We start from the raw sequence: 16,811 nt of genomic DNA on the forward strand, positions 1-16,811 counted from the left end.
AGGAAAAAAAGGCCCATTTGCCTAGAAGGAGTGATTTGTTTTAGCTCGTTAATTAAATGCTTTTACCAAATGGTTCTAACTTCCATAGCTTCTACAAATCTTTTATTCCCAAATCTCATTCAGAGTATGCAGTGTTAAATAGGAATGTAAAAAAGAATAGGGAAGGGAGGTAGGGGGGCATGTAGAGCACACAGGAAAACGTTAATCAGCTTATATTTTAAAAATATCTTGCTACCTGTGATCACTTATTTTCTTAGGGGTAGGTAAGAGGAGTTTGGTATTTCTTTTGTGGCATTTTTGGCTTAATGTGTTTTAAAGCAGACACTTCTCCACAAACTGGCTTCTTGGCTTTTGAGGGGTGGTTTTATTCAAAGTCTTTGGTTTTGTTTCTTTAAAGAATGTCTAAAGCATTTGTCATTGTGACATTCCCATCCGTCTCCAGATGTATTGTAACTTCATTATTGCAACAATAAAGAACAGAATGAGCTGCAAAGGGCGTGGAAGGAACTTTGTATTTCCTTTTTTCTTCAATAATAACAGGATGAAGTAGATGTGTTGTTGGTTTTGTTTGTTGTCTTTAACAGGACACCAAAATATGAATATTAAATGCCATAGATAGTAAAAAAAAATAAAAGAAAATAAAAATAAAAAATAAAAAAATGCAGAAGCAAAAAATTTTAACAGATTTTCCCACAAGCAATTGATGTAAGAATAGCAGAATGCGTCGGTAGGGTTCCTAGCTGTTTTCATCAAAGCTGTCAGCATGCACATATAGGCAAAAATACAGGTATTAAATGTAAGAGAAGGTGGTCTTGGAGGTAAGGGGCAGTCATACTTGACATTCTTGACTGTGAGGTTTCCTGTACTTCTTCTTGTCCATGGAGGATAGCTGATGTACTTAGGAACTAGAACGTTTGTCATTATAAAATAAAGTTATGGTATCACTGTAAAAAGGAAAACACAAACTAATTAAGTGTTGTTGACTAACTGAAGACTTAGCATTCAAAAATACTGCATTTGTTTATTTTACTTTGTATATTTTGCCATCAAGGTGACATGCTTGCAGGACTTCTTTGGAGATGACGATGTCTTCATTGCATGTGGACCTGAAAAATATCGATATGCTCAGGATGACTTCGTCTTGGATCACAGTGGTAAGCTTTGGATCACATCCTGAACCTACCGAAATAGTCAAGTTCATTGAGATTTCCTTCCCCCCCCCCACCCCCCCCAAGCTGTGCACTATAGAAAAATACTCACTGGAATATATTTTCTTATTGATGAAAGCATTTTCCCAGACTACCATCTCAATTCTGTATATCTGTTAAAATGCACTAACAATGTTTAATGAACCTTGTCCCTAAAGTTCAATGGAAAACAGCATTGAATTTCCAAAGGTTCAGTTATGTCTCTAAATGTTCCTAAAACCAGTTACAAACATTTACTTCTGACTTCTGTGGGCTACAAGATGGTCTCCATATTGCTGTCATCATGGGATGTTTGAAAAAAATCACATTATGTAACTGCTAATTTCAGATCTCAGGTTGTCCTGCTAGACAATTCATATTCCATGTCGAGCCTGTTTATACTGTGAGATAGTAGGGGGTTATGTGTGGAGAAGGAGGTGAGACCAACCAGGACATTATGTCCATTGACAGATCATGAATTTAACTTGTTTAAGTTACTTTTCCATACAGAGAAAATCTATAGTGCAAGTTCAAGAAAAAGTTCCCTACTAGGGAGTTTTAGAATTGTCTTGGAAGATCATATCATACACACTTCTTTGTTGTTGTTTTTGTTTTTATTATTATTATTATTTGGGTTGTGAAATTTTGCTGTTTTTTCTAATTTTTATAAACACCATAATTTCATAAAAAGTCTGCTGTTATATCAAGAGGCATAGGTACATACCTAACCAGTGGTCCATACACTAGGATGCATAGAACATTTCAGCTGGTTCACATTCTAGTGTTATCAGCAGCATGCTATTCTTCCAAAAATACTTGATTTTGCTGATTCAAATAAAGGGTATGTTTTAACCATTTTAAACTAGCTAAGATATGTTTGTATTGTTGTGCAGACATAGGAGAACATGGTAGTATTAACTCACACTACTAATTCCAGTCTGAACAAAATTATAATTTCCTTTGTGATACTAAGGCTGTAAGTTTACTCTTCCCATTACACCATAGACAGACTAACTGAGCTCATTTTCTTACTGAGAACCCAGTTATGCAGGATTTCTTTCAAAGTTTGTCTCTTCACCTTCAGTGGTCCTTGCTTCTCGTTATATGTCTGGAGGTCATAATGGATAAAAGAAGTTTAAGTACAGAGCGGATCGTGATTTGGCTGGCAGGGGATACAGCTCTACATACTCCTTTTGATGGCGACTTTATATCGCAGTCGCTGCATTGCCATCAATGTGATGAATAACAGAGGCAAAATCAAAAGGGAAATTTATATGATTTGATGGGGAGAGATTTGCAATAGATGCTAACTGTAGGGATTCAAATTTCATCAAAATGTCAATACATGTATGACTATTTATTCCTTTCCCATTTAGGTTGTCCTTTATTTAATGACACACAGTTGGTAGTAAATGGCAGTAATCTGTTGCCTCAGCATTTTGAAAGCAATAGACATTTTTCACCTCTTCAAAAATTTTTCACAACATCAGTTTCTTCTAAAATAAGGTGAATTGAGCTTGCCGTGCAGTTGCCCTATGTGAAGGTGCCGTTACAGCACAGGATTTACTGAACTATCAGAGGAACCTTGTCATTGGCTGACTATTCTTTCAGCTGTGCTAACTTGAATAATGGTCATAATCTGACTTGAAGATTTCAGATATTACATGCAGAAGGTTATATAAAGCAGTTGGCTTAAAAATATTTATATGGTATGTGGGTTCTGAGTTGGTCTTATAGTTCTATAAGTTCTAAGATGGTCTTATAAATTTGTTTCATTCAGTTTGGCAAGTAAGTTTAGGAAATACTGATGGTCTTTCTCTGGTTAATAAACAGCAGCAGTAGGGTTTGGAGGAAGCTGGTACGATGAATTGTTTTTGAAACTCCATCTGCTTGGTTTGTAGAATGCCGTGTTATGAAGTCGTCTTATTCCCGATCATCTGGTATGAGGTATTCTGGGTCCAAAAGTCCAGGACCTTCACGTCGAAGCAAATCACCTGCCTCAGGTACAATTTCTAAGAAAAAGATAAACACATAAAATGCATGAAATCTAGGATTTGTTTAATGGATTGAAAAGGCTGTTGGCTGTACGTGAAATAAAAGTGCCATGGTTTGTTTCCCGAGGTAAAAATGCTTTCTCAGTTTCTCTCATAGGTATAATACTGATTTATAAAAAAATACACATTTATTTTTGTATCTTGAAAAGAAGTGTTGCTTCTATTTATTAACAGGCATACAAAGTTTCATTTTATGGAAACTGGAATATTTTGTATTAATTGTATGTTTGGGATATGCTTTCAGTGTGGTACTTGTTTTTTTTTGAAGACTCAATTAAGTACAGGATGACTATGTGGTTAAATTGACACTCATAGAATACAGCCTTAAAATTTTTGAATTTGGAGTTTTTCCTATATAAGACAGATATTGTCAAAACATAGAATTTTGTTGTTTCAAGTAATTTTAGGAGCTGTTCTGGAATATTTTTGCCCATTAACAGAGATTTTTTTTTTCTTGTGCTTTCTGTAATTTCAAAGTAGGGTTCACATTGTGTATATGCCAGAAGTATGACTGAACACCATAAATTCCAAACACTGAGCCTTTTATACAAATATGTAGAAGGGAGAAACTTGTTTTTCCTTTTTTAGTTCTGCATTTAATTTCTAAATATAATAAAACTTAATTGATTTCTTTCCCTCAGACCTGGAGAAGTAGCCCTGAAATCAAACCATTGAATATGTAAATATACAATGCTCTGTTTTGGTTGTAACTATATGCATGTAAGCTCCTGTGCGTGCATTCAAAACTGCAACATGTTTCATATTCTCATATCCATATCAATATTTATTTTGCTTAACTGATGCTGGTTAAAGTCATTTTCTGTCTGTGAGTTCTTTAAAAGTGGAATATTTATCATCTGTTTATAAAGTATGAAAACTGCAAAGCTTCAAAGGAGGATTGTAGTAAGAACAAAGAAAAATAAAAATGTAGCATGAAGGGCGAGTTTCACCAATGATACGCATTTCATGCGATCCTGTTAACTCCAGCAAGATTGCATGGGAAATCTATCAACAATGTATTTTATGCAACGTATTTAGAGATCAGCACTGTCATTTCCTTACTTACTTCTACTTGGACACATCCATTGGTTAGGTTAATTTGAAAAGTTTATCCAAAGTGTCTGGTATTTATCCTTCTATTTACTTGCCATTTTTTCTCATGTAGTCTTTAGTTATCTTTATTTTCCCTTCTTTCTTTCATGCATGTTCAGAGCTGTTTTAATAACCTTTCTCCTTAATGTCTTTTTCCTTTGTGTCAAATATATGAGTACAGTAAAGAGGGGTGGCCACTACTCCAGTGCATATTCTTCAGCAAAATCCCCAGGTGAGCCATTACTGTTATGGCTATATATCACTAGTGCGTCTCCTTCCTTTCCATTCACCTTTCCTCTGCATCTGTCAATATTTTCAAGCTTGTAACACACATTTTGCATTTGGTGAGCCAGAGACTCTAGTGTTTTTGTTAAAGTAGATTTTTGAAAAGATATAAATGATGCTTAATAGTTGCTGGACATCTGTTAATGGCGTCAACATTAAATTTGTAAAGGTGTAATCTGACTACAAGTAGAGGAGCATTTTGAACAGCAACACATTTGTATTCTAAAGCGTACAATAACAGAAAATTTCAACCAGTGCAAAAAGAAAGGGGGAAGAGCTGACAAAAAAGTGGTGCAAAAACACGTGCCACAGTTTTTCATTTTATTTACAGTTTCTTACTCTCCTTTTTCTTCTTTTGTTATTTCAGCCTAAGTTCTAAAACTCTGAAAAACCTCTTTGCACTTTCAGTTTAAAACACTATAGCTCTTAGAACTAATGCGTGCTTTCACTAGCAAATAAGTTGTAACTTTGGACTACTAGAAGTTAACTATTTAAAAGGTATTCATAGTTTTTTCAGTTTTCAAGGTTCTGATATGGTAAAGAATTGTCACCTAGTATGTACTATTTGAAGAATAACAGAGAAGGTATTTTCCTGTATGTTCAGGCTACTACACGTGTAGTAAGAAACCTCAAAAGAACTTATAGTTAGAAAATAGATAACAAAGGTAAGTTTTGCATATACATAAAATAGCAAATAAATAGTAGCAAACAAGTTTAAGTGCTACAAACAAATACAGGTAGCTTATGTGTTTTGTGGTTTAAAAAAAAAAACTGCTGTAAAAAAAAAAATACAGCTTGAGTACTGTGAGGGTGGGATGTTCTTTCCTAGAGAGTTATGAGAGAAAAGATGATGATGTTGACCAGCCAGTCTCACAGGTACAGTTTAGTGGTTCTGTCAGTGCTTTAAAGGAGGATACTGACTTAGAAACAGATAAAGATGTCTTACATTATAACCCTCAATGGTCATACTCAGGAAATACTGACTTTTCAATGAGCTTTATAAAAAGAATTTGTGAATAAAGAAAATTTTTCTTTAGTAATAGATGGTCATTTGGAAGCAGATTCTTCAAGTGAAGTATCTCGTTTTTGTTCATGAACTTTACGGATCAGAATTTACTCAGTGGCTAGAGCAAATTGTATATGGCCTTTCAAGAGTAAGAAAACATAAGATAGCATTTGTTAGCCCTTTTCCTCTTCATACCTAAAATTCTTTATAAAACAATGAAGTGTTGATATGCCAAGTTTAAAGAAGGATATCTAAAACAAAATTATGAAAAATAGTGTATTTAGAGATCTTCAGGTGGGACATAGGCTCCTAAATTCCTTTAGCTTCTTAAAAAATGCACTTAAGCTGAAGTAACTTTGCTATTGCTCTTGCATGTAAAGCTTGTTAAAATCAAAAGTAAAAATATCCTAAGAATACCAGATGCTTTTTACAGGAAAAAAAAAAAAAAAAAAGAAATCTTAGTCATGTAACAGAGCCGGGAATGTAAATCGAACTTTTAAGATTTCAAGATAAACTTATTCTGTAGCTAAATGCTAATTAGTTGTATCTTAACATCACACTAGAGAGAGAGACAGTGGTGGACAACAGGGATTTGTGGAAGCTACAGTGCAGTCAGCCTGGCCTAGTGATAGATAGACTACCTATAGATAGACTGCTTAAGTAGAAAAGGTAGCATTTAGGAAGCATCTTCAGCACTCTGAGAATGTTGGGGTACTAGGTTAATAGATACCTATAAAATAAAGTAAATAATGTTCATTAAGAAGTGATGTATAACCTGTGATGGACTCCTGAGTGTATAAAGAATGTGTGTAGATGTAACCACATTTCATAATTTACTTTGTAGCTAAACTTCTATTTAACGAGTTCCTTTTTAAAATTTTTCTGACAAAAAAAAAAGATTCTTCAGCATGAATCAGCTGTGAAACCTTTTATCTCTTAAATTTCTGCCTAGTATTTTTCCTCTCCTAGGAAAAATGAGGTTCAGTTAGAGAGGAAATAATGCTACATCATATTGTGCATTGTGTGTGATGAACAGTATGTTATTTTCATAATGAAATTCATCAGTCTGTTTTTTTCAGAAAAATACAGGGACTGACCTAAATGTTAGTCAAATTACTGCAGGTACAACAGGTGTTGTACCAGACCTCTCTGGAAAAGTGGACTTAAAATGAATGAATTCCTGAAGTCAAGAGGGAACATATTTAATGTTTTCATAAAATACTACAAACAGATACTTCAGCTTCTCGGAAATTCAGGAATTACCTACTAGCTTTTAGGTGTTGGTTTGTTTGTTATTTTTATTTTTTTAAACTAAATCATTTTTTTCTGAAATTCTAGTCAAACAGCTCATACTTCTTGTTTGCCTATTTTGCTTAAAACAAACAAACAAAAACTTAAAAAGGATAAAACAGTACAAAAAAAGAGTATGTGCTCTTAAACGTTCCACCTGAAAAGTAGTCATTGATACAAAAAGGAGATGTGGGCTGTTCAACTTACGTGTTTATGAAGACTTTCTCTTTCCATAATTTATTGTGATATAACACAATATTGTTATTGTTATTATAATAAAATATTCTGTTATATCACAATAAATTATGGAATTTAAAGAGATTATGGCTATTATTTGTCCAAAGCTCTTGCACTGGCAACATACAAAGCAGGATTTTCAAACTCTGGAATGGCAATGTGTTAATCGTGTGTTGTCAAAACCCTGGTCTGATATCCAGCCAGGGTTTTGGGGGAGCAATTGTGTGTCACATGAGCATGTAATTTATTCCTAAATGCTGATGAGTCTGTATTGATCTTTGTATACAGACTTGAGTGATACCTCACAGAGGTATGTTATGTTTAAAAGCAAGTTAGATGTTGTTTTTTGTTTTGTTTTGTTTTGTTTTTTCCTTTTACTCATTTTTTCTTTCATTTGTTTGCATTTATTGCTTTGGCCAGTTAATGGAACTCCAAGCAGTCAATTATCCACCCCAAAATCTACAAAGTCCTCCAGTTCTTCACCAACAAGCCCAGGCAGTTTTCGTGGACTCAAGGTAAGTAGCAGAACCATCAAAAATACTCGATTCCCTTATTAATGGAATGATGTATGACAGTAGCACTGAAGAATAGAAAGAGTTGTAATTCTATAGGGCAGCCTTGCTAGTATGATTGTTGAGTTAAGGTGGAAAAGAGAGTTGAAGTAAGATTTTTGTATTTTGTCTTAGGCTTGCAGTATGAAACTCAGCTTAAGGAAGGTCAAAGATGGTGATGATGGCTTGAATATGTCAATCATCCTTCAAATTTTCCATTGTTTTGTAGACTGTAGAAATTCCCTGAGTAATTTGTATTTGCTTAGGCTATATAAATGTAGTATCCTCTTCTGGATACCTTATAGCATTGCAGCATTGATCAAAATTTCATCTGAAGCACCCCTCTTCATCCACAGCACATAATTTCACCACTTAATGCAATCTGAAAAGCATGTGAGGTGTTCCTTTGGGAGCATCCTGTTGTCTGGCAGCTTTTTCTCCGTGTTGCACCAAAAGAATTCTCTTCCTCTCCTACTTAAAAAATGGCAACATTTACAGTTCTCAGAGGCTGCTTTGAGCCTTTTTCTTGATAGAATAAAAGGAATGGTCTGGAGCACAGCAGAGCTGCATTGTGCAGCTGTCCTTTCAAGGAGAATTTTCTTATGAAATCATCAATTGCAGCCTTTGTGGAAACGCATTAGATGGTTCTTTCTCTGAGTATTCTGATCAAGTAATAGCTCCCACTGGTGAACACAACGGTTGTGAAGAGGCTGTACATTCTGCAGAAAACTGTTGTCTTAATTAAGGGACTGGCAAAAGGACGTGATTTGAATAGTATTTAGTTTGGGGTTTTGACATGCTAATTGTTGCCACGTCTTTGTCTGTTTTTCAAGGAGTATCACACTGGCTTCTGCCAGGCTTCTGTAATAATTTTGAGAAAAGATTTTGACTTACATGTTAGATTTCAATATATATTTTAGTTGTTTGGTTCACTGAAGCATTTTAGTGTCGATGATCTATACCATTCTGTAGCTACTCTTTCTCCAAAGCTACATGGATTGGTCTCTCTCTTTTAAAGCATTTTTCAAGAGCAGTAATAGTTCAGACATTGAAAATTATAACTCTGGTCTTAAAATTTGTCTGGATAGCTGTCATATAAAATTTACGCTAAGCTTGTCAGTGCTATATTTAACACATACTCTTTTTTTCTTTCTTCAGTGAAACTACAAGTTTAGAAACTAGATAATTTGGTTCATTTTTTTTCCTGCACTGTCTAGTCTGCTTTTAGCAGATTAAGGCTCCGTTAATAAGCAGATAATTATGTTAGTAACAAGCAATTTTCAGCAAAACGGACATGTCCCATTTCCCCTTCACTGACAACCTCACAGAAGTAAGCTGTTGTACACTTTCATTTTGGAATTCCATTGGTGCTGGGTATTAATGGGTTTTTGTGTCAAATAACTCATTCCTCTATGGCCTAAGAAAACGTCAAAAACTAATTAATCATCTTAGACCTGAAGTAGTGGGTACCTCTTGTTTTATCCCATTGGGGTGCATCTTTTCAGTAGGAGGATCCCGGCTGCGCTCCTGAGACTAAAGACAGAGAAAGTTAGCTGGTGAATCTCAGGATAAATTCCAAAAGGATGAAGTGCACCACACAGTTTCTTGCCTAGAATATAAAGTTCTAGAGGTAATATTTTTGTATTACTTAATCAACATAAAACCAGTAACATGGAAAGCATAGCTTTATGCAAAACCAGATTGTTTTAAGAAAACCGTTATTATTTTTGTAGGATTGATCTTGGTCAGTCTACTGAGAAAAACAGGGAAAGCAGAGATCAAGTTTAATTTTTTGAGATTATTGCCTTACTCTATTGTTAAAAAATTTCTTGTTGCTAAGACTGCATCACTGCACAGACAAGTAGTCTGTCTTCTTGTACTTATTTAAAGAAGGTGCCATGACTGCAGTTGAATGAAAAAGTAGATATAAATAAATAGTGTGGCAGACAGTGAAGGAATAAAGTATATTTCTGAGATTTTTGGCTTTGAAAATGCAGTATTATGGCTGTCTTGTTGTTTAGAAAGCATGCATGTTTATTTTTGTAGAGCATGAAACAGGAACACTTAGAAAAATGTTAAAAATACAATTTTATGTGAGCTTGAGTTATCAGGAAAAGGGAAGAAATCCTGTAGAGAGCAGGCCACCAGAACAGCTACACACAAACTGTCCTTTATAAACAATGTTGCTTGGAAAGACAGAACAAAATGAAATATATGTCTATAGATTAGAAGCTGGCTAAGTTGTTTGAAGATCAGCCTAGATGCGGGTGATAATGCTAGGTATCAAAGCAGTAAACTTATAAAAGATACTGGTTGTTACAGCAATTTTTGTCTCAGTCTCAGGTATCACATCTTACGTCATATTCTCTGCATGCCACTTTTCCTTTAAAGTAAAATCTTTTCAGTCCCCAAGGATTCCTTCTGCTTTACAGCACTTTATCAGAAGTGGTATGCTCAGGCACAGATCTCCTTGCAGGAAATAGTTCTGATGAACAGCCTATCTTTTAAGAGAATGGCTTTTCTTCTGCCTCTTTTTCATTCTCCTGCTAGAGTACTCTTGTGCTATTAATTGTTCAATTCATACAGTATGCCAATGCAACATCCCAGTTTTGCAGAAGTGTTTAAAAAAATTGTACTGGAGTCTGAGGTGACATTGAGGTCCTAGGAATTTATGCTATGTTTGCAGAATAATAAAAACTACAGAATTTCCCCACAACCCCAAATAAATGCCTTTATTCTAGTAAGTGAAAAATATGAATGTTGTCATTTGAGTACAGATGAGTAAAATAAATAAGGGTACTCATTAAAGAAGCCCACACAGTTGTGTGCTACTATGTGTTTTTGTTATTGTTTATTTTTAACCTCGCAATGTTAGCCCGTTACTAAGCATTTGACTTTGCAGAGAGTTTGTTTCAAGGTAAGGATTCAGATATAAAAGGTAACAGGTAAGGGCATGAAGTAAATGACTGCTCTGTATGATAAGCTTTTTTGAGCTAATGTGCTGAGCTTTTTATCTTTCTATTAGCTTTTCTGTGGAGATTAAAAATTGTTCATGGATTAAGAAATAAAGGTAATACTGCATTAGTTGGCACGGGACAAATGACTGAGGTGTCCTTTTTCTGTTCTGTAGACAGGTGACAGTTGAATGCTTTAGCGCTTTTATTTGGTTCTGTGTGTTTAAAGACCCAGCTTTGTAATGCCATTAGGGGTTACTGAGCATGATTTATACCATAAAAATGATCAGTTACTGGATTAAGTATGAGATTTTGAAAAGTGGTGTTACAATATTGTCATGCTTACTTGCATGCATTTTGTTGTTCCCTCTTGAAAATAAGTACCATGAAGTCTTGTCATCTCTTTTTAAAGAAATAAAATTGTACTAATAAAGAAGTGTTACAGTTAAGGCATTTCTTAGAAACCCAATGCTAAATAGTAGCGTTTGCATTAGTCTCAGTATTATTTTTTTGACTGATTGACCAAATGACCAAAACAAAAGGATATTAAAACCCGATTCAACAAATACCATAAGCACTTGCTTAACTTTAAGCTATTGAGTAGTCCCGTTTACTTGAGATGGTTAATGTACTTAAAGTTAAACATGTGCTTAAGTGATTTGAGAGATTAGTACCTTACCTTCATCAAGGCTTTAATCTTCAGTATTGTACACGTGTCTATCTGTTAGTAATTGCATATTAAGAATATTTAAGAGGAATTATCCAACCTAGGCAACAGCGGTTCTCAGAGGAATTCTTTACCTGTTGCCTTTGGTGAAGTTACAATCCACCATCCTTCTCGCTCATAGAGCGGATGAAAAGAGTTGGATAATCTCTGCTGGAAAGGAAACTGATGTTTTGCACTCAGCATTAAGTCCTCTCACCTCTGTCTGGGGTTCACTAAAAGCTTTACATTATGTGACAAAACTGAAAATCTCTTTAGGAGAAAGGGTAAATCTTGGTATGATTCTTCAGTGTTTCCAGAACAAAATGCATGACGTAATAGGTATGTAATACCATGTACGCTCAAATTAATGCTAGCAAAATCACTAAACGTTAATTGGCTTTTTTATTGTTACAAGTATAGCTCCTTGATATAGGTGGGGAACTAGTGATGTTGAGTTTCACTTAAAAATTAAGAAGTTCTTGTATATAGTTTGTCTTAGAGATTTTGTTAGTATTGAGCATTACAATAAATACCAACAATATCTAGCTAGAAATACTAATTATATGAATATGATTTCATTTGTTTCAAAATATCCTGTTGCCCTTTTTTACCACAGCTTTTCACAGATGAGTTACAGTGAAACTGTAAAAGTGTTCCCAGATTTCCGAGAATGCTTCTACAAATAGTTATTTCACAATTTCACTAAAATATTTGTAGTCTACAATTAGATTCATCAGCAATTTTAATTCTTTCATGAAGACAGAGAAAGCTTCTTTGAGAATATCAAGTTTTTCTAAAACTTTTCTCAAGGCTTGAGAGTTGACATTCTCTTTTTAGCTATCAGTTGAAAGACTACCTCAGTAATGCCAGATCAGAACTTGAGAAAAAGTTAACAATATTAGACTTTTGCTCAGTTTGGACAGATAGACTTGGAGGATATTTCAGGACCTTGAAATATTAGTAATAATATTTGTGTATTTCTGACTGGAATTTTCTAAACAGAAGGTTGTGGGTGCATGTACACATGTACCACACAGATCTGTTGGTTTAGCACATTATGAATGTTCTGGGGGACAAGGGCAGTACATTTAGTGTATATCAGACATAGCATGAGGCTGTTGAACAACCATAAGAGGTTTGACTGAGGTCAAGGAAGCACTTGCGTATACACATACAGGACTTTTGTAGACTTAGCAATATGATGGCAAAAAGTCCTCCGTTTCTATCCAGACAGGCAAAATAGACCTTTAGGTGGAAAGCTGTAACATTACAGAAAAACATGCTCTAGAAGGCACCATCCAATGTAGTTGCAAGAAGCTGCCCATTCAATATGTAAAAATGCCCCAAACATTTCCGCAAATACCTGTCACGGACAATTACTCTACCACTGAGTGTAAAGGTTTGTCAAATAAGGTACCATTCTACTTCAAGAGAATATGGGTTTATCCCATGTGTACTCTTTCTCAGACTCTTGTGAGATAAAAAAATAAAATCCCACCAGATGTATGGTTATATGGGTTTACTTTCTTATCTCCCTCTACCTTTCCATTTTAAATACAAACACTAGATTTACATTTTTTCTGATGTATGGAACTGTTTTGACTCAAAAAACTTATTAAAAGTCATCTGTACTGGACCAGTAGATGCAGCTTAATTATAATGAAGACTGACAAGCTGCTGTTTTTTTCACTCCTAAATCATAGACTCAAATTCCAAAACAGATCTTAAGGGACCCCGGCCAGTCCTTCTTTGCTACTTATCCATCACTTTACATTTGCATACTCATTTCAGTTCATGCTCTTGGAATCTGTGGTGGTTTAAAGGCTTTTATAGGTTTTGTTTGATCTTTTTTTGTTCTTTTGATTTCTTATCATTAACTTAAAAGTAGAGAACCTGATATAATATCTGGCAGGATGCAGCTGTCTGGCACCAATAGACACAGAATACTTCATATGTCTAAAAATAAATAAATAAATAAATCCTACATTGCTTTAATTAGTATTTATCTGTTACATATTAGAAATAGGTGTTCTACTGTGAATGGAGTAATAATGTTGTTTAGGGGGTCATTAAACAGGAGAATTCTGTGGACAGGATTGAATATTAGTCATACAGAATTTAGACTTTCTCTGTAGAAAAAATTTTTTGTTGCTGTTTTTTCACCATGTTAGCATTCAAACTTCTTAAAGTATAAATTATATTTTAAGTCAAATTATATATCTGGACAGCATGCTAGAAATTTTTTCTATAAAATAATTTCATTCCTTTAAATAGGTTTAAAGATAGTTTTGCCTACTTGGATACCAGAACTAGTTTGAATAATAAAGAATTTTTAACAGATTGGATATTAGCAGAGATGAAAGGGAGAATGCTAAATGCCAGTTGGTTAATTAACATCAAGGCACAGTAGCCATGTTAGGTACTAGAGTAGGTGTATTATATTCATGGATATGACAAAAATAGTGTGAGTGTTTCTGAGAAAACCGTGTGTCATATTGGTAAACCTGGTGACATGAGCCATAGTCAGTCTCTATAAAATAGTGTAGAGTATAAAGAAATATATTGAACATTTTTGTGAATCTGAAAAAAATGTTTCCACAGAAAAGTCATCTCAGTGTATTTGTGGAAAAACAAAACATAAAAATACAATAGGGCAGGTTTGCTTGCAACCTTTTATAGCATACTTAATTACTCTGTAAATTGATTTGCAACTAGTTTTGGAAACAGTGTTCACTGAGACATTATCAGTGTCTGTAGCAATAGTATTGCATTGTGCATTTGGTTCTGGCTGTACTGTTGAAACAAATTACTTGTGGGGAGACAGCCTGAAGGAAGTAAAGGCAATAACTGATATGTCTTGTATTGCATAATGCATAATTAATAATAAACACCACACGAGCGACTATCAGCATTAGGTGTACATGGCCAGTAGCATCCCCATTCAGAGGTGACTGGCTTATTTTGAAAAGATGTTGCTGCTCTGAATTCCTGCGTGAGCTTTTGTAAACAAGAAGTTAAATTCTGCCTCAGGTCTGAGTTTTCTAGGATTTGCATATGAGTGAGAGGGTAGATTTAAGTCCTGTGCACTCTGAATTTATCATGTGTAAGGGAAGCAGTATTGAAAGAGAGCAGTAGTGTTGTGTGGACAGGAAGAGAGGAGAAGGAATTGTTTCCAAGTCTAATCTGCAGTGGGATCATCGATTTCATCCATATTCACTAGTATAGTATCAAAGCAGCGTGTATCCTCTTCTCATCTCCTTGCTAGTTTGGGGATGACTAGTGAACCAGTCAAGTGGGATACCAACAGTGAAAGATACTCCAAATACGACATGTCTGGCTACTTAAATGATTAGAAATTACTTTCTTAATAATATGTACTTAATTATGTGTCACTTGTTACCGGTTCTGACCTCTTCCCAACCTTTTCTAGCTAATCAAGCACCTCACAGACATCTTGAGAATTTATTTCTACTGTGCTGTGTCACTGTGCTATGTCACTGGTATGGTTTTGCTGATGAGAAACTGAGACCCTCAGACCCAAAGCTTCCAAATTACATATATTGTGGGTTTGCTCTTGTCTCTAGAGCCGTGAGGTAAATTATTGGCAGAGCTAAAGTTAAACCTTCTGTTTCAGGTTCTGATCCAGCACCTCTGCCACAACAGTAGCAATAATTTTTTTCCTTTTCCTATCTGTCTTAACTTTTTTCCTGCTCCTATTTGCTTCCTTCTTCTAAACACTGTGGCCAGAAGGAATGTGCCCAGTCACATTCTAACCTGATTACAAGGATGGAGGAAGTTGGAAATGTGGGCTAGGTATTCGCTTGTATTGTCACTCACTCAAAACCCAGAATAGTCATAAGCAAAAGTATTAGTAATCTAATGCTTTGCAGTGATCTCTTCCATTTTCCCTGCTTCATGCTTGAAAAAGATGTGACTGACAGGTTGAGAAACTGACTCATAAATGTGCATCACTGTCTTTTAACCCAGTTGTCCTTGCTCCTGGTCCTTTTTGAACAAATAGATTGTTTACAAGTACAGCTACATAAACATAGCCTGGTTTATGTTTTTAGCAATGAGCAGTAGTAGTAGTAGTAGCTGCCTGGTTGCTGTTTGTTCCTACTTCTTTGCCAAAGATGCAAACAATGCTGGTAAACAGCATTGTTTTAGAGGTTCTGCAACATTATGTTGTACAGCTTCTAGTTACTGTACCTTTAGCTGATCTGGCAGCTCAGCTGCCACTAGAAACTTAAGCATTCATTAGCATTTCATGAGCCTTTAGACAATATCCCTATCTGTCAATTCATTTCTTTCATTGACAATAGTGTTAATGATTTAAAATATTCTGCAGTGTAACCAGACAATGTCAGCTAAAATGCGAAATGCTGCATTTGCATTCCCGGTATCATGCAAAGCCATTTCCACAGACACTGAGCTTAAGGCAGAGAAGCATTTTAATCCTTGATGTGGTGAGCAGGGAGAACTATTATAATAGCCCATGAAGAAAACAAGGTATTGGAACTTAACAGAACAGCAAGAAATGCTACATAGAGAAGTACATTTATAGTGTAAAATATATTTAATAAAATTTATTAAATTACTAAACTACACTTAACTGTAATGGGAGAGCTTATAAAAACAGTGGTGCATAGAATAGATCCAGTATGTTTTAGTGTTCATTGCATTGATTCATATGCCTCCACTCCTTTTAAAAATAAAAAGCGATTGTTGTGTATATCCCTGGGCAGTATGACAGGACAACTTTGAGTAGAATTGCGAAGATTCAGATTGAGCACCAATTAAGTTCTTAGTGCAGCAAAAGCAATTTTCTTCGGACTTCATCCTTCAAAATCAGTTAAATACATGTTTTTTTACACAGACACCTAACGTGAAGTTCTTGTAGATCCTTGAGTCTTTAAATCCATAATAACCTAAAGTACAAACTGCTAAATTATCAGGCAAATCTGACTAACATACATGTTCTAGGACACCAATACCAAAATTCTGTACTTTAAATGGCCATGCAAGCATTCTACACCAACTTCCTAGTGTGCTTCAGTGCTAATCTGAAGAGGGCATGGACATGACACTGCCATCTGTGATGTAGATGTGGTAGAATACAGCACGAGACTGCGTGCTTGTGGCACTGGCCACTCAGTGGTTGTCTGGAGATGGCTGCTTCTGGGTTTGAATCTATGGCTTATATGAAAATGTATTTTAACCAGCATGCAGTGTATTGTAATGATCTTGTTCCACAGAATGAGGAGGGATATGTTTGTGCAGTGGGAGGAAATTTTCTTTGCTGTTTATAGGCTTGCTGAAATGTGTTCGACTATTTACGTAAACAGGAATATCAAGGTTGCATCTCAAGTTGGTGAAAGTGTCACTGATATATTATAATGAAGATGAACTGTGAGAAAGCAAGAGTAAAAATAAGATGGAAGTGGAAAAG

General features: G+C 35.1%; 1 protein-coding gene across 5 annotated transcripts in view; it reads left to right on the top strand.

Moving 5' to 3' along the window:
- Positions 1-16,811, top strand: part of DCLK2 (doublecortin like kinase 2) — an 85,501-nt gene that overhangs the window by 40,567 nt on the left and 28,123 nt on the right. For 3 of the 5 annotated variants that reach the window (XR_011096163.1, XR_011096162.1, XM_068680950.1), the window contains exons 3-6: positions 1,052-1,154; positions 3,089-3,190; positions 4,515-4,565; positions 7,572-7,666. Coding sequence is in view for 2 of the 5 variants with exons in the window: in XM_068680950.1 (XP_068537051.1) it covers positions 1,052-1,154; positions 3,089-3,190; positions 4,515-4,565; positions 7,572-7,666 (351 nt within the window). In the remaining 3 variants the exon portion in view is untranslated. The remainder of the gene's footprint in view (positions 1-1,051; positions 1,155-3,088; positions 3,191-4,514; positions 4,566-7,571; positions 7,667-16,811) is intronic. The other 2 variants (XR_011096164.1, XM_068680951.1) reach the window with 1 other exon arrangement.

This window comes from Anas acuta, chromosome 4 (genome assembly GCF_963932015.1).
Source record: "Anas acuta chromosome 4, bAnaAcu1.1, whole genome shotgun sequence".
In the NCBI taxonomy this organism is placed as follows: domain Eukaryota; kingdom Metazoa; phylum Chordata; class Aves; order Anseriformes; family Anatidae; genus Anas; species Anas acuta.